Raw genomic sequence first — 18,931 nt, forward strand, 5'->3', positions numbered from 1 at the left:
CTTTGAATTTTTTTGTGAAGGTTGTTGTGTTAGCTATTTGTTTAAGGTATTCAGGGAGAGCATTGAACATTTTTGATCCAGCAATTTGGGGGTTTTACTAGTTTTAGTTAGCCTGTCTTGTTGAATGTCGAAATATAGATCTGTGTTCCTAAGTTTATATTTATGGCAGTCTCCTCTGGTATTTGGGGGGTTTAGTTTGAGAATTTTGGTGGTTTCTAGGATATAAATGGACGTAATGGTTAGAATCCGGTTGGAAGTAAAGTAGGGTTTGCACTCTGTTGATGGTTGAAGGCAATCTATCGTCATTATGGCTTTTCTTGGAGCAATATTAGCTTATTTATTTGTGTGATTGAGGCAGATCTCCAGGCGATAATGCCAAGCCTAATATGGCATTCAAAAAGGGCGAAGTAGGCAATTTTGGTAGTTTTCTTATTGGTGATGGACCTTATTCTTCGAATTGCAAAAAGAGATGATGAGAGTTTGCTGTCCAGTGAGGATATGTGGTCATGCGAATTTAAATTGCTGTCGATGGTAATGCCAAGGAATTTAGTTGTTGTGGCTGAGGCTATGGGTTCTGGTTTGTTTGGGTTGGTAGGGAGTAGTGTGTTGGTTCGGTTGATTGTTGAAAAATTTACGTTGATGGTTTTGGATTTGTTAATTTGTAGATTTAATGTGGAGCAGATGTCGGTAGCCAGTTTGAAGGTCTCTTCGGTGGTTGAGTTCTCATTTTCAAGTGAAGTTGGAGATAAAATGGTGGTGTCATCAGCATACATTATGATGGTCTTGTCCATGGGTAGAAAGACCGGGAAAGAATTTATATAAATGATGAACATAGGGACATGTTCATCGGGTTCATCGGGTGTTCATCGGGTCGGTATGTTCATGAACATAGGGAGGAACATAGGGAACATAGGGGTCGTCCAAGGATGGAGCCTTGGGGAATTCCTTGTATTGTTGTTGTGAGGGTGGTTCTTGTTTTAATTTTGAAGGATTTTTGTTGGTGTTCGATTTCGACTTGTTGGTTTCGATCTGAGAAATAGCTGATAATCCATTTAAGAGCCAGGTTATCGATGTTGGGTTCTGTCAAGGCTGTCGAACGCTTTCTGGAGGTCCAGAAAGATTCCTGATACTGAGTGTTTTTGTTCCCAGTAGGAAGCGATGCTTTCACATAGTTGGTTTAGTGCTGTGTTGATGGATTTATTTTTCATAAAACCGTGTTCATTTGGTGACAGGAAGTTTAAACTATTCAAATAATGTTCTATAATTTGGTTGTGAATTGCCTTCTCTAGGTATTTAGAGATCGTGGGAAGTATAGAGATGGAACGGTAGTTTTCAATTTGTTTTCTATCACCTTTTTTTGAATTTCGGGAAAACTATTGCAGATTTCATGTGTGATGGTACAAGTCCCTGTTCTATTGAGGAGTTGATGACGTCAAGGATGGGGTGTTGTAGTTCGGATTGACAGTATTTGACAATTTTGCTTGAGATTTCGTCATAGCCAGATGAGTTTTTTGGTTTGATTTGGGTAAAAATTTGCTGAAGTTCTTTAATATTGATTTTTCTGAAGTGGTTTAGGTGTGGGGCATTGTGGAAGTTATTAGGTCTTAATATGGGTGGTGGTGAAGATTGGTGCAAGTTTTGGTGATGGTTACCCTGAGAGATAAAAAAAGTTATTTAAGTTGCTGCAGATTATTTCCAGGTCTTTTACTAGTTTGTCGTTAATCAGAAGCTCCATAGTTTGGTTGTTGTTGCTCTTTGTCTTTTTTCGTTCTCTATTTATAGTTGTCCAGATCTCTTTACTTGTATTAGGTGCCTGTTGAATTTTATCCATGGTGTGTTCAGATTTTTTAATTTTTACATTTAGGTCATATAATAATTTGAGGGTGGTGTAAGTTTGCTTGTCAGCATCGAGACCAGTAGAAGTGTATTTGTTCTGTGCATGTGTCAGGCTGTTTCGAAGCTTTTGTAGGTTGTCGTCCCAGAAAATAGCATTTGATTTGTCTGTAGGCCTAAAGGTTTTGGAGGTCTTAGGCATAGTTTCATCCATTTCCATTCGAATTATCCTTACAAGATTATTGTATTTTCCTTCAACGGGATGGCAGTATAGTACTTCTTCCCAAGTCTTTTTTTTTAAGTATTCTCTTAGTTTTTCTAGGTTTTGATTTGTAATATTTGGATCTAGTCATTTTTTTATGGGTGGGTCAAGGTGAGGTAGGAAATTAGATAGCTTGCAGATGATGGATTCATGGTCGGAGAGGTTATTGTGACTTGTGGAGGCTGATATTTGGCGGGGGTTGATATTAGTAGCACATCCATCGATGCAGTTTTTTGAGAGTGGGGTAATTCTGGTGTAAGAGGTTTCTATTAGTTGTAGGTTGTGCTACTTAAGTACATTTTGCAGGCTTTTTACTTCTTTATCTTGGCTGTTCTGGAGTTTGACGTTTATATATCCTATTAAAAGAATATGTTTATTGCGCGTCGAGTGTAGTTGAAGAAAGTCGTCAATTTTTTGGAGGAAGAGGTCAAGGTCTTGGTCAGGCGAACGATAAAATCCAACAATGGTCAGTTTTTGTTTTTTTTTTTATTATTAAGTTCTATTGCTGCTAGTTCGATGGTAAGTTCTTGGGAGAAGTTGTGAGTTTCTATTTTACGAATTGAGGTGTGGCTAATTTTTTTTTTTTTTTAAATGGCGACTCCGCCCCGTTTATGGTTTGTACGAGAAAAGTCTGCGGCTAAGTTGTAGCCTATAATATTGATTTGGTGGAGTTGTTCTGGTTTATGGCCATGTTCAGTGATGATGATTATGTCGGGGTTGAGAACATCTATTTCCATATGGAGTTTGTCAATTTTGGTTTGGAGTCCTCTTTGGATGTTTAGATAATATACTGTCAGACCATTTTCTTTTATATTTGTTGGTTTTTTTTGTAGTTTTTGAAGTTAGGCCTGCAGGATTTAAAGTTTCTATGGAGGGGATAGTGTCGTGTGACTTGAGTAGTTTGGGTAGGCGGTTATGACATCAGATGTGAGCTGTAGATTGTCGTTTTTACTTGAGAGTTTGTCGTTAGGTTCTCATCAGCCGGTGTTTGGAATTTAATCAGTTCAGGTTTGGAGTTTGTTGAATTATTGGATATGGTAGGGTAGTCGTTTTCGGCTCTGTTTTCTATGATTGTGGGAAAATTGGAGTCAGTATCAGGGATATTGGTTTTTGGGGTTTTGTTAGGTCTGGGTGCGGTTTTCTTTGCATTTAGTTTTGGGATGGGGTAGTGTTGAAGGTTTGTTTCTTCCAGAATTGTTCTGGCAGTTTTCCAAGCTCCTCATTGGTTCATGTGAATTCCATCACGAGCACTGCAGTCACTTGTTAGTTCAGTGGTAATATCTATGAAGTGAGCTCGGAGTTCGTTACACATAAAGTTAAGGGCTTCATTTGTTTGGAATATGAAATTATTGTTTACATCGTAGCGGTAGGGGATACTGTTTACGTACCACTTTGTCTCTTTATAGCGTTTCATTCCCGTTTCGATGGTTAGCCAAATGGGCCTCATTATGTGGTTTGGGGTTTTTGAGTTGGAGATATTATTTGAGCCGATATTGACTATGATTTTAGGTGGGACTTGATCAATTTCTTGCAGGCATTTACTAAAATCTCTCACTTTAGCTCCTGGCATAATTTTAGAGGTTATTTTCACCTTAAATTCGTCCTTAATAATGTGTGGCGTGTCTCGGAGTAGTGAGTCACTTATTATTAATGCTTCTGGTTTGTATTGCGGGGTTGGTGGGGGAGGAGCCGGTGGTGTGGTTGTAGTGGTTTGATGGTTTGGATTTATGGCAGAGTTTTCTTGGATCTTAGTGTGTAAGGTCTCGGTGTTGATGCGGTTTAAGGTCTGGGTAACGTTTTTAAGTTTACCAGCCAGGTAGGTTGAGTGTGGTTTAGTTGGATTTTCCGCGGATAGGTAATCATCTTTGGTGTGTCTTGTTGGGTTTTCTAGGGTTTTTTCATTGATATTTAGGTGTTGGTTGATGTTTGAGTCCTTAATTAGGTTGTGTATGGTTTGTTCTAGTTTGTAGATGACTTCCATCTTCTTTCCAATTGTTTCCGAGAGCTTAAATTTTCATCTGTCTTTTCCCTTAACTGTTCGTTCAGGTCGTCAATGTCGGTCATTAGAACTTCAATTATCCCATTAAATGTTCTTGGGTCATCCGAGGTTAGTGAGAGTCTAGGCCTATTTACTTGGTTGTGCGGGAGCTCAGATTCTCCATTTGAGGGCGGAGGTGTTTCCTTGTTTGGGTTAAGATTAATTGTCAGATCTAGGTTAGGGTCGTTTTTTTTATTTTTATCAGGTGATATTTTGGTTATGGGTCTGAGTTGTCTGCAGTTCTTACAAACCCAGGTTAGTATAAACCTTTCAGAGATGATAGCCTTATATTGTTTTTCTGTAATGTCAGCGCATCTAATATGAAACCATTTAGGACAGTCACACTCGACTGCTTTGTCATTTTCTTGTACATTTAAGCTACATACTGCACAAAGAGGTTGTTCCGTTGTGGAGTCGTTTTTGTGGCCTATTTTGACTTAGGCTATCGTCTGTCTCGTTTGTGTTGTTAACCATTTTTTCCTCAGTCTTTTTCCCTTTTTTTAATTTTTGGGTGGGGAAGATAGGTTGGGTCTTTGGAGAGTTTGCCTAAGGATGTTGGGTGGGCTATGGGTAGGTCTTTGGTTGGTGGAGTTTGAACACTAAACTGATTTTGTTTAATTTAGGCCTAGGCCTTTTTTTGTTCCCTATTTTCCCTACTTACTGATTGAGTCAGTTAGGCTAAAGAAAAGTTTGGAGTTTTTGTGTCACTTAAAAAACTTACCAACTAAAAACCTTATCCTAAGCCAAGAAGTTAAAGATTCATTGTTCAAGAAATGTGTTGTTTATGTTAATGTACAAGTGTTTAGTGTAAAAATGTGTTTAAAGATGATTAGTGTAAAAATGTGTTTAAAGATGATAAGTGTAAAAATGTGCCAGTTGTAGATAGTAGTAGTTAAAAGCAAGAAGGAGCTCTCTCATTGGCTGGTTCCTTTCTTCTTCGATAGATGGAAATTTCAAGATGGCGGTTCACTCAGTTTTTAATTTTAATTAGTCCATTTAAGTTTCAAAAGGTTGTAATTTACTTAAATGATGATGGAAATCTTATGGTCGCAATATAAGAAAGCTTTGAGGTGATAAAACACTGAATGTTCTTTTGATGTAAGTCTAAGAGGCTGATGTAAAACTTCGTATAGAGTAGCTATGCTTGAAAAATGGCTTGGTCTTACCCGAGTGTAGAGAAGTTATATTTTTACAGTTTTAAAACTGTTGATGGTTAGAATTTACTATTTCACAGATTTAAGTTTTATTAATAAACAGTTTTCAGTAGCTCTTCGTTGCAAATTATGTCATATAACGTAAAATTTGTGAGAGCTAACACATAGGAGAACATGTATAGACCAAAGACTCCAAAAAATTTTTGGTCCACTAAAACGTGAAACATTGCTGAAAAAGCCAAAAATGTTATCTGAACTTAAATTGAAGTACGTGTTATTTCTTTAAAATTTAAAAGGGCTTACGTTAAACGAATTTATCCAACTCAGCAGCCGGTTCATTACTAAAAACGGTTTACTTTGAGCAACTCAAACCCTCCTTATTAAAACGTCTTTGGCGTGTTAATATTGCCAGCCAGATATTAGAGAACATTTAAAATCAAACTATTTTAATACCTTACGAGCTCACTTATGAAGTTAAACGTGGCAAAACCCGCGGGTACAGCTAGTAGTAAATAAATGTACTCAATGCGTTTCATTGAATTGAAAAATAAATAACAGCAATTAAATTAAACAGCTGATTAAAATGTAAACAATTATGTTCTTCATAAGGATAACATGGGAACTTTCAAAGCCACTGGGGCAGAGCACAAGGGACTTTTTCTAAAATGTAAGACCAGTTTGCAAATCTACGCGACACGGTCTTTCCAATGAGACGTCAATGGATAAAATCGGTCAAGAAATTACGGAGGAGTTCAACCGACAAAGTTTCATGTAGCGTATTAATTATATAGATATATCTTCGTCAGCACTATATGAATAAAAATGTTTCAGAAACCCAAACTTATTTACTTAAAGAGGGAGGCATGATGTACTTTATAGTTCGTTTACTGTTTTAGGGTCTAGCATAGATAAAAGGAGTAGACATGTCTACTCTTGTTATCTATTGGTCTAGTATAAAAATAGGCGTTCTACTGTTGTTTAACAATTATTAAGTTTCTGATTGGTTTAAAACTTAACTATAGGCAATGATTTAGTCAACTGTCTTTTGCATCAATGAAATACGACTTTTTTCTCAATTACATGCATTTTAGCCCAAAAGTACATATGTTATAAACTCATCAACGCAGTAAACAGGAGACAATTTACAAAAAAAATAAAAGCAATTATTTGGCACCTAGTACATTGCTATTGGACGGTTTATGTTGACATACCTGACTATATAGTGGCCAATGTTTACAGCAGCTTTACGTTTAGGAATGCGGCTGTTATTGGTATCCACAAGCTGTCATACAAAGCAATACCAGTAGCTTAAACACTTAACTCGTTCTACCATTTTTTCCGAATTTTCTTATAAAGAAGTAGCTATTACCGTAGGTCTCATGCTAAGACTTGAGCCCGGGACCGATTTTCTTTTTTATATTGATGTCCCTAGAGGCCAAAAACACTATTCGTTCAATTGTTTATATATGTATGTATATATATATATATATATATATATATATATACCGAGTGAGTTTTAAATAAGTCCCCCCCCTACTGTTTTCTAAATTTCTCAAGATATCAACTCCGAACTACGTCAGATCATTGTAGAGTAGAAAGTACTTCATTTTGACTGGGTATAAATCTGTGACCGCCATCTAGGATCCGCCATATTGGATAAAAAAATAATTTCAAATGTAAAGGTGGGGTTGTGACCCAACGTTTTAAACTAGATTTTTACTCTACATACAATGCTGAAATCCGTTTTTCAAAATCTTAATCCGTTACAAAGTTATTAGGATTTTTTGAAAATAATTCTGGTAGGCTATAAATTTGATTGGTTGATAATTAACAATTCGTTAAAATGAAGTCAACTAGACCTTACAATAACCAGAGTATACATTTTATATGACGCAATGTTAGAATTCGCCCCTAATCTCCTAAATTTGTAAGAAAAAACAAAGATTAAGAGTTAAGGCTCTGATTGTTGTAAGGTCTAATTGACTTCATTTTAACGAATTATTATTTTTTTGCCAATAAAATGTATACAAACATATTTTTCAAAATTCCTAATAACTTTTTAACGGATTAAGATTTTGAAAAACAGATTGCAGCATTGTATTCAGCGTAAAAATTTAGTTTTAAACGTTGGGTTACAACTTCACCTGTACATTTGAAAATAATTTTTCGTATCCAGTATGGCGGATCCAAGATGGCGGCCAAAAATTTATACCTAGCCAAAATAAATTACTTTCTAGTCTACAATTAATCTGACGTGGTCCAGAGTTGATATCTTGAGAAATGTAGAAAAAAGTAGGGGGGACCAGCGAACACAGAAAAGTTTAATTCCTGACCATGAATATTCTTGCAAATCTTTGCTAGATCCGTTTTCGAGTTGTAGACGTTAAAAAAGTGTTAGGTAGTTTCGGAAGGGTGGGGATTAAGTCTTTAAAATGGGGCTTTTAAAAATTGTAAGGGCTAATTTTTGGTAACGTTGTACACTATTGTAAAGTTTTAATTCTCTAGCAGGATTCAAAACTTTTTAGATCCTCGTACCAAAGTCAGCCACTTTCAAGGGTATTCTCCATAAGAATAACAAGGGGTGGGGGTAGTTTGATATTTTAGGGGGTAGGCTTAATATTGTAAAATGTCACTTTTCTAAAAAGGCGCAAGACCTATAAACGTGCCAAATTTCAGATCTCCAGCTAATCTTGAAGTGGGTAAACGTGATTAAGACTGATTACCCTGTATTAACATTAGGGGAAATCGATTTTTCTGGGAGGGGAAGGTTATTAGTGGAAAAATTTTAACTTTTCGAAAAGGGCGCAAGACCGACAATCGTGCCAAATTTCAGATCTCCGGCTAATGTCCATACATACCCTTGCGCCCTCTAGAATAAGTAAAGAATCTGTTATAACCTCGTAAAAGTGGAAAAATATATCAAATTCTGACATAACACTTAAATTTGGGGGTCAAGGAGTAAAGTTATGAATAAACATGAATGAGTTTAAAACAAGGTAAGAAGAATACAAAGCATTAATAATATCATTAAAAAAATAATTATGTAAGGAAAATAGCGAATAGTCTTAAAAATTGAAATCAATTTTACAATTTTTGAAAGTAGGGCGTTTTTAGGGGTGAAGGGATAAAATTTTCTGAAAACACATAAAAGGGTTTTGTAGAAAGTTTAATTGCTGACGATGAAAATGCATTCAAATCTTCTCTCTTATTGTTTAAGTTATAGCAGTAAAAAAATGTGTTTTGTCGTTTTATATGTCCTCCGCCATTTTGCATTTTTGTAAGGGGGGGGGGGTTGAAACTTAAAAATGGAACTTTAATTTAATTTGGCGAATTTCACCATTAACTTAGGATCCCATACTACAATACTACCAAATTTCAAGTCTCTAGCACGTTTCTAAACTATTCAGATGGCCATAACAAAGTCAAATTTCAATGTTATCCTCCATAAGAATAACATGGGGCTCGTAAAACTTTCAAATTTTGACATTAAACCTATTAGACATTAAAGTTTTGGGGGCCAAGGAGTAAAGTTACAAAAAACATGTAACGGGTAAAATTTAAAGTGAACTAAGGAAAATACAAAATACCCCTGCCGCAGCAAACCTGCCGACTAAGCGAATTTCCATTTGTCTGAATTGATTTTAAATTAAATATATTTAAATAACATTAGGTTTAACGAGTACCTAGGTTTGCTGCTACAAGAAAACTAATAATGTGTGTTTTTTAGTAAGATATTGATAGCTGAGTATAAAATAAATATATTTGCCAAGTTTGATCAAAATATGTCCATAAACAAGCAAACTACAACATTTTACAAGAATAACATAACTCCATAAGAATTACATGGGAGTTTTATATTTACAATTTTTTTAATTTTCTCCGTTACCAATAATCGAACAAAAATACTTTTATATACTAAATTATTTGTTATTAAAAGCGCTTTAAAAAGGTCTAAAGATAAATTGGGAAATTTTGTGTTTTGAGGGTCAAAAGTGAGAAAACCCAATGTTTACCCCATAAAACCCCGTTACCCCGTAAAGCCCCGTTCCCATGGTCCGATCATGCTGGTTCGTGAACTCATTCAAGTTTATCCCGCTTTACAACTTTAAACCAAATTTAATCAAAATCGGACACAAATTACTCAAGTTATCGCGTTCACGGACGTATATATATATATATATGAATTTGAACGGATGTTGTTTTTGGCCTCTAGGGACTTCAAAACGAAAAAGTAAATCGGTCCCGGGACCAGGTCTTACCATGAGTACTACGGTAATAGCTAATTCCCTATATGGGAAATTCGCTAAAATAGCTTGTTTGGTCTTACACCTATATGTTTCTCCGCCCTCGATTTGATATTCACAATTACGCACAAACTGTTATTAACATTTTAGTATGATTAAAATACATACTTAGTTTATTTCCTAAACAGATATGCTATGATGATAATAAGAAGTACTAAATATACTCAGGTTTAAGGGTGAGAGTTGTAGAAAATGCTGTAGAAGTATTTTGTTAAATTTTGTCGAAGGTTCCCACCTCTCTATTGAGTATTCAGCTCAAGTCCTCGTTCACGCTTGTCTCGTCACCTTGCTTCATTACATCTGAATGTGATCTTACACTCAAATGTACCGAGATGCTTCTTATAATCTTAGACAATTTAATATTTCCTTTATTAAGACATTATGTAGTTTTTATACTGGAATAAATACTTTTATTTAAACATATCTGATTCAAATGTATACTAAATAATGGTGTAAATACCTGCATCTATGGGATCAATGTGTTGCTAAAATGCAACCGGTTTCGACTCACAAAGGAGTCATCGTCGGGCCAGTACAGATGTCTTCTTGCTTTATTTGAAGGTCGTCAATTCGTAATAAATGTATACCATTGTAACTCTTAGGTTAAATAACATAAACGATATTTAGGATAAAGAACACATGCTGAGGAAAAATTACTGAACAAAATAAAAGGCATTTCGCCATTTATTTGTATCTCTTCATTATAATATAATATGCATGTTTGAAAACATATTGTAGTATTGAAAATGTTGTATCTTTAGTTTTAATAAAATGTTTAAATCAATAAAATCAGCAAATGCCCTCACTCCACCCATAGGAACGACAATTTTACCGTAGGTGCCACAACCATTTGGGCTTTTTAGGGAATTTTGTCCCTACAAGCCACTAGTTAATATTATGTTTGTTATTAGATTCATGACCAATTTCTCTTGTACAACATTTAGACCTCTAGCAATGAATACGGTTGTATTCATAGTCTATAGTTTATAACAGTTTATTTTGGTTTTTAAATAAAACACAAGTATTTAAGTACTTAAAAGCAATTTTTTTATCAATAATTTGACACAAAAGTGCAAAAGGTTCTATTTGTCTGTATTAACAGGTAGTATACAATGTTCAAAATAAATTACGTAGAATTGATACACGTGTATAATTTTAATGCTTGAATAATTCATAAAAGTAAATGACAAAGCAATGCTTCTAAAAAAAACTGCATGTTTATGTATATATAAACTAAAAGTAGTAAGTGGTTGATCGTACAGAACCAAATAGAAAAAATAAATGATTAACAAAACTACTTATTTATGTAAACTCAAAATGTGCTGCAGAGACACGAAAAATAATAATATGTTTGTTTCAAATTACTGTGCAAGAATAGGCAGATTTTTGTCTGCCGTGCTTTTTAGGATTTGACAGGAGAAAATATTTGTATATTAGCTAGTACAGCATATTTATTTCTCTAGCCCAGGAATCGGGGGGGCTAAAGCCCCCCCCTCCCCCCCCAGTCCCCCTGCTTACGCTTGACGTACGCCATCATGAACAATTCAGTGAATTCCTTGAGATCATGGTATTTGTTTATAACTGAAAGTTTTCCTATTCCATAGGGTCTCGATGTGGTATTAGATCCGGAAAGAGCGTGTATAACGAGTAAGGAGCGAATAAGGTTAGGTCAAAGTACCCTTTTCCCTTTTCAAACTTGTTTTCATTGAATTAGATTTATTATTATTTTAAAATACCATTATTATATCCTCCGTAAAAAATAATCTATGTGCCCCGGTATCACATCTGATGCCACCGTCTCATGATGTAAAATCTTATTTTAAGTTGAATATTAAGTTTACTGGCCTTTGTACAAGATAAAATCGACATACTACAACATATTTATAAAGGTCAGTTTTTTTTTACTTTTCCCTCCATGGAGCGTATTTTGGTGACTTCCATCTTATGACCTTAAATTAGATACAATTATATTTTAAGCATTTTTGGTTTTGCCACCCTTGTAAACACTGAATTCGATATACTACACCCTATATCTCAATGAATTTATTTTAGCAGCCATTTTGTGGGGTCAAATGAGGTCAAATCACATTTTAAGCTGCAGATTTAGTTTACCCACTCTTGTAAACATTAAAATGACATACCAAACTTGCAGACTAAGCAAATTTCCATTTATCTGGCTGGGTTTATACTAAAATATTCCCTAGAAATTGTCAGATTTATTTCCTATTTAGTTAACATTAATTGTATTGAGTACTACGGGGAAGATTTTGATATGTGTATTTTTACGATAGCTTAGTATTAAACAAAAAAATCCAAATTTGGTTTAAACATATCCTTAAACAAGCAAACTAGAACAGCTTATTTACTCTCCATAAGAATAACATGGGAATTTTACATTTACAATTTTATTTTAATCTCCGTTACCGTTGGGCATCCAACAACGCTTCAACATACAAAACTATTTGGTTTTGATTATTATTATTTGGTTTTGATTATGGTTTGGGGAGAAGTTAAGAAGATTTTTGTTTTTAGGGTCAAAAATAGGAAAAATACATTCACAAACTCGTTCGAATAAATGTAGGTTTACTAGTTTGCACCAAATTTCATCAAAATCGGATCATTTTTGCACGAGTTATCGTGCTAGCGGACACACACACACACACACACACACACACACACACACACACACACACACACACACACACACACACCCACACACACATATATATATATATCTAATATATAAAATTCTCGTGTCACAGTGTTTGTCTGCAAACTCCTCCGGAACGACTTCACCGATCGTTATGAAATTTGGTGTGTAAATTCTGTAGGTATGCGAATCGGACGTAAACTATTTCCCGTTTCGAAATTCTTAAAAGGGCTCCGCCCCAGTGGCTCTGGAGTTTCCCATGTTAACCTTATGAGAAATGGAATTAATGAACCTTAACAGCTGTTTCAATTAAACAAGTTGGTTCTGTTCTATGATGTTCAATAGCATTAAAGTTACAAGGATTACCAACAGGGTGCAGCACTATTATTTCTTTTACATTTATGACAACAGCTAATTTGCAACCAAAAGGTGAGTGAGCGTAGCGAACGAACTTCAACCTGGAGGCGAGTGAGCGTAGCGAACGAGCTAACCTGGAGGCGAGTTAGCGTAGCGAACGAGCTCCAACCTAAAGGCAAGTGAGCGCAGCGAACGAGCTCCAACCCAAAGGTGAGTGAGCGTAGCAAACGAACTTCAACCAGGACGTGATTGAGCGATGCGAACGAGATCATCTTGAAAATTAAACGTAACGGTACTTTTTTTCCATCGGTTTGTCTTAGGGGAAACCTATAACTTAGGCGATACGAAGTTCGCCGGGTCAGCTAGTATATATATATAATAAGAATAATAATAATAATAATAATAATAATAATAATAATATATATATATATATATATATATGAATTTGAACGGATGGTGTTTTTGGCTTCTAGGGAAGAAATTTCAACCGAGGATCAAAGAATATTTGCTTAAAGAAAGTAATCATCTTATGTCCAATTTTGCAACACATCTTGTAAATGAAAACCATAATTACAGTGATTTTAACACGAATTTAAACCCACTACATTGTGCACTATATTGTGCGCTTTGTTTGTAGAAAGGACGTAGCATATGTCCTTTATGAGACCAAATACTGCTTTCTGTTATTAGTAGGAAACTTTAAGTCTTGGAATTAAATTTAACTTTTCTTTTTTAACTTTTTTTTAAATTTTTATATTTAACTCTCAAGGTACACTAATGATTTTCTCCGAGCAGCACTCATCCCTAGGTACTACCCTTAAAATATGTATACGCAACACAATCACCATTTTAAAATACACGCAAATGGGGGAAATATAAAATTGTAATGAAACAAGTTAAAAGATATAATGAAAAATTAGAAGTAGTATAGATTTTTCAAACAACATTGTAATTACTAAACATGTAATCTGAATTTCTTATTGGGCTCAGCAATGCTGTTGTAAAAGAATCACATGGCAAAATTAAATTCCAATAGATTCTGTGGACGGATTGCAGTATTGATCTGCAGTCGAAGTTATTCAACATTATGCGTTTCATGTTTTATTGCTAGAAGATGGTTTCCTTAGGGGCTTTGTATCTATATATATAAAATCCAATGTATGTTTGTTTGTATGTATGTATGTATGTTTGTTTGTTTGTTTGTCCTTTATGGACTCCGAAACCGCTCGAAAGATTGTAATGAAACTTTCAGGTATTATTAACCATTATTCAAGGATGGTTTGTGTGAAGTTTGGTGCAGATCCGACAAAAGGGCTCTGCCCCAGTGGCTCTGGAGTATCCCATGTTAACCTTATGAGTACTAATATTTAAATGGAATTAAAGAATCTTAACAGCTGGTTCAACTAAAGAATTTGATTCTATGATTGATCAATAGCATTAAAAATTTAATAGGTTTACCAACAGGGTGCAGCATTATTATTTTATTTTTATTTATGACAACAGCTAATTTTCAACCAAAAGGTGAGTGAGCGTAGCGAACGAACTTCAACCTGGAGGTGAGTTAGCGTAGCGAACGAGCTAACCTGAAGGCAAGTGAGCGCAGCGAACGAGCTCCAACCTAAAGGTGAGTGAGCGTAGCGAACGAACTTCATCCAGGACGTGATTGAGCTCATCTTGAAAATGAACGAGCATTTGACATAAAACTACATTAGAGACCATTGCTTACATTAGGACAAGACGACGTCTGTCGGGCCAGCTAGTAATAGATATAAATGTTACTTTTAAACACAAATTTTGCAAAATAATAAACATAATGTTATATTAATTAATATTTGTTTATGTTAATCCCAATAAGCTGATCCTTATTTAGCTAGAGAAGTAAAAATAGTGTTATGCATGGTGGAAGTGTTATGGAACCTTATTCTAGTAAAGCAGCTTAGAGCATCCACACGACCAAGAACCTTTATAAACCAAATTTACCTTCAGAGATTAAGTGTGCTTTCTAATGGTGTCTGAATAAAATTATTATATGTATTAAGCAAGTACATCCAACATAAGATATTTTATCGACATAATTGCCTAAAACTATCAGAAACGTGTAAATATAGTTCAAACGTGCTTGCAGGAAGTATGGAATGAAACTACAAGTCCATGGTATAACGGGGTTAATGTAGATAAGCTTGTTTATTGTTTAGTAAATTTGCTTAATATGTGATTGGTCTTATAAAAATGTATCTATTTGGTTTGTTTTCTCTATTCATTACATTTAAGTTATCGAAATATGATTGAGTTCTATCAGTAATTAAAACATTGGCCCCGAATTAAAATTTAATTCAGCCAGACTGGGGATTGATCTACCGTAGAAGGGACACATTTTACGACAACATTCGATCAGATGTTCAAAATATAATAACAGCGAGGCGCAACAATGAGATATTGCTGAATATAAGATACGTCCAGCTGCTGTAATATATTGCCGTTTGTAAATCATTCCTGGTTACATACAAACTGAATTTATCTGCAGTTTTGAAGATCAGAAATTGCCTTAAAATAATACGGCTTCTATTCTTTTGGTAATACATCTGATGATTACATTATTTCTAACTTAGCTCAAGTTTTGTCTGCCCCTTTATTATAGCCATTTCATTTGAGAATTGTAAAATCTATATATATATAAGGCAAAGCCCTCACTGACTGACTGACTGACTCACTCACTCACTCACTCATCACTAATTCTCCCACTTCCCACTTACAGCTCGGCCAAAACTTCTGTGCGCGTGGACGGTCTGCTACTAGCCGTCCTGAAAACATAGCCTCCTGCCCTCTGCCTTGTAGAAAGCGTATATGCGATCTTTGTACTAAATTTCTTCATAGAAAAAAATTACGTTTAAAGGTGTGAACATGAAAGCTAATGAATCAATTATTTGCAATCTTACCCAACTCCTTTTATATTAGAAAAAATACTAGCATAATGAAAATATTCGTTATTGTTATATTTTATAACAATAAGCTTGCATCGAACTATATCACCTTAAATAAAATAATAAAATCGGAGAACACTTTCGATACGCACTTTATTATAAAACTGTACAATGTATACACACAAAAAATACAAAAGAAATGCAAAACAATTTTTTCTATGACATTAAACTTTCTTAAACTTATTATAAAACTGTACAATGTATACACACAAAAAATACAAAAGAAATGCAAAACAATTTTTTTCTATGACATTAAACTTTCTTAAACTTATTATAAAACTGTACAATGTATACACACAAAAAATACAAAAGAAATGCAAAACATTTTTTTCTATGACATTAAACTTTCTTAAACTTATTATAAAACTGTACAATGTATACACACAAAAAATACAAAAGAAATGCAAAACAATTTTTTTCTATGACATTAAACTTTCTTAAACTTATTATAAAACTGTACAATGTATACACACAAAAAATACAAAAGAAATGCAAAACAATTTTTTCTATGACATTAAACTTTCTTAAACTTATTATAAAACTGTACAATGTATACACACAAAAAATACAAAAGAAATGCCAAACAATTTTTTTCTATGACATTAAACTTTCTAATGCCGCGTTTTTTACCAATTTAATATAAAACTATACAATATGTTAAAAAAGCAATTAAAAAAAATACAAGACAATATGTTTCTTCGCTATAAAGCTTTCCGCGGGAAACTTTCTTCTGAAGCGTTCTTGATCACCCCTCTCAAAATGGTTCATTGTGTTCCCTCTGCAAGGAAAAAATTATTTAAATAACAAATAATTACGATCATGATAATAAAATTTTGTACAATTCAGTTTTATTATAAAGAAAGGACCATTAAAAACGGTAAATAACGTGTCTCACAACTTCTTTCATCATCTAATTTTGTCACTCGGTATTTGCTAAATTTGTGACAATTACACAAATCAATGCACATGTCATATAAAATGTCAACTGTTTATTTATTCATCATGCGACAATCCTTATATATAATACGTGAAGGCGATTTCTACGAAACACTACTCCTCCGTTAATAATGGACGGATCTTTACAAACACCCCTTCCACCAATTCACGTAATTAACTGTGACTTAATTGTGACTGTTATTTGTTTTAAAATATATATAACACCTGTAATAATTTACGATTGCTCGAATTCGAGCAACAGGTGCACTAGTTATATTTATCATGCGGTCTTCACAATCATTTTAGCATTATGTTGTAGAATAAAATGTTACACCCTGTTGTTAATAAGCTTAAAAAAAAATAATCTACTTACTTGCATATTTGAATTTTATGCTGGACTTTCATTCGAGTTCTTCTACGCCACTCATTTCCTCTGGGTCGTCCTCGTCCGTGTCTTCAGTGTCGGAGTCGTCCTCAAGATTGATAACGAACGAATCTATGAAATCGTCGATTCCCCCTTCGTTTGTCAAGTATTCATTTTCAATTGTTTTAACTCGCTCACACTTCCTTGTCCAATCATCTCGACCCATACTCGCTATCTTGTCTTCAGTTATTTTTTGCACTTGAGAAAAGTTGCAGGAAACATTTCTACTTGCTACAAAACCCTTAATGTCTGCCCATACCAGCTCAATTGGGTTTAAGTCTGGGTGATAAGGGGGGAGTCTTAGCACTGAGTGACCTTCTCTCTTCACTGTTTCATCCAGAAGATAGCGGAGTAGTCTTGGTTTATACAGCTTAATCAGTTGATATAGTTCTGGGACGAACATGTTATCGTTAAATGGGATGTTATGGTTGGATAGCCAATCTTTCATGTCCTGCTTTCTACTTTTCGCTGTCGGGGCCTTTTCAACTTGAACGTTGTGGTATGGAGCATTGTCAACCACTAAAACACTTCTTGGCTCTAAATTTGGAAGAAGTTTCTCCGTCATCCACTTCATAAACATTTCCTGATTCACATTGTCGTGGTAGTCCCCCGTATGTTTTGATGCTTTCCATGTCTTCAACGCATTTGGGATAAACCCCATTTCACCACCAGCGTGTATAATAATTAGTCTATCACCTTTAGAGATGGGAACCCGTAAACCATTGTTGGATTCATCAGCCCACGATTTACTGTTCATGTGTGTGGAATGTATGTAAGATTCGTCTAAATAGACAATAGGCCTTCCTTCGTTCCTGAAACGCCTCACTGATCTTAAATATGATATTCTCTTCTCCCTAATATCCTGTGTTTCAATCAAAAGTTTCCTGTTGTTTTTAGTTTTTCTCCATCTGAAACCCAAGTCTCTTAATATATTTTTCAAACTAGATTTCTGTCCTTGAAAATTGATTCTGTCTCTCAGTTCAACTAGAAGTAATTTTACTGTAGGGAAACACTTTTTTTGAATATGAAAATCATATATGATCCGCCTGACAACACATTTATCAAACTCGTCGAGTCCTGTGATGCGCCTAGGGAAATTGCAACGTTTTTTTCCGGGCGTAGTAAATTGCCTCAATTCACAGTCTTCGTCATCTCTTATTTTTTTCAAATCACTGTTAATTTTTGTAACTAACCTTTCAGACACACCTACAGCCGCAGCGGTTCTTTCACGAGCTTTCACTAAAGGTATGGTTACCTCTTTATTTTGAGCTTCCTCCTTCATAAAATTATACACGTTGGCGATAATTTCTCTGCCCTGGCTATGAATAACTTTTCCTTTTAGCGTAGATCGTAGGCCTATATTTTCCATTTCTACTTGAAATTATCATAACCACATAGCACAATATATAAATAAACTGATACTTAACTGTTAAAAACTTAACCACGGCAAAAACTTGGAATAAACAATAAAAAGCGCTGTTGTTTAACCCGTCAGTCAATAACGACAGCTCAATGCAGACTGACGTTATAAGATCAGCATTAGTGTATTCTAAGGGTTCAGTAATTTTTACTTGGAATGTCATTCTACTTGCGTGAGTCACGGGTGAACGTTCTGGCATTGCTGTTGCTGGGGGTTGGCGCGAGTGAATCATGCTGAGCAGCGAGTGACGAATGTTTTCACAAAAGTACCCCCGCCACCTCCCTCGCCTATCCCCGACCAGTTCTGGCCACGCGCACAGAAACTTTGGCCCAACTGTACCTAGGAGGCTGAAATTTGGTAGACTGATTCTTTAGGCATTAAATAGGAAAACTAAGTGGTTTTTATTCTGATCGGACTCTCGGGCTCCGCCCCAGTGGCTCTGGAGTTTCCCATGTTAACCCAATGAGTACTCATATTTAAATGGAATTAATGAATCTTAACAGCTGTTTCAATTAAACAAGTTGGTTCTGTTCTATGATGTTCAATAGCATTAAAGTTACAAGGATTACCAA

At 34.9% G+C, this 18,931-nt stretch overlaps 1 protein-coding gene across 1 annotated transcript; it reads right to left on the minus strand.

Annotated features, from left to right (window-relative positions):
• Positions 1–16,916: 16,916 nt before the first annotated feature.
• LOC129000936 (uncharacterized) lies at positions 16,917–17,696 on the minus strand. Its single transcript, XM_054428032.1, has one exon. It carries the CDS (start codon positions 17,694–17,696, stop codon positions 16,917–16,919), a length of 780 nt encoding a protein of 259 aa, XP_054284007.1.
• Positions 17,697–18,931: the final 1,235 nt, after the last annotated feature.

This window comes from Macrosteles quadrilineatus, unplaced genomic scaffold, assembly GCF_028750875.1.
Source record: "Macrosteles quadrilineatus isolate MER2022 unplaced genomic scaffold, UCM_ALF_1.0 Scaffold_1__1_contigs__length_201487025, whole genome shotgun sequence".
Classification (NCBI taxonomy): domain Eukaryota; kingdom Metazoa; phylum Arthropoda; class Insecta; order Hemiptera; family Cicadellidae; genus Macrosteles; species Macrosteles quadrilineatus.

Coding starts and splice junctions, on each gene's coding strand:
- LOC129000936 (XM_054428032.1), bottom strand. CDS start 17,696: ATGAACAGTAAATCGTGGGCTGATGAATCCAACAATGGTTTACGGGTT.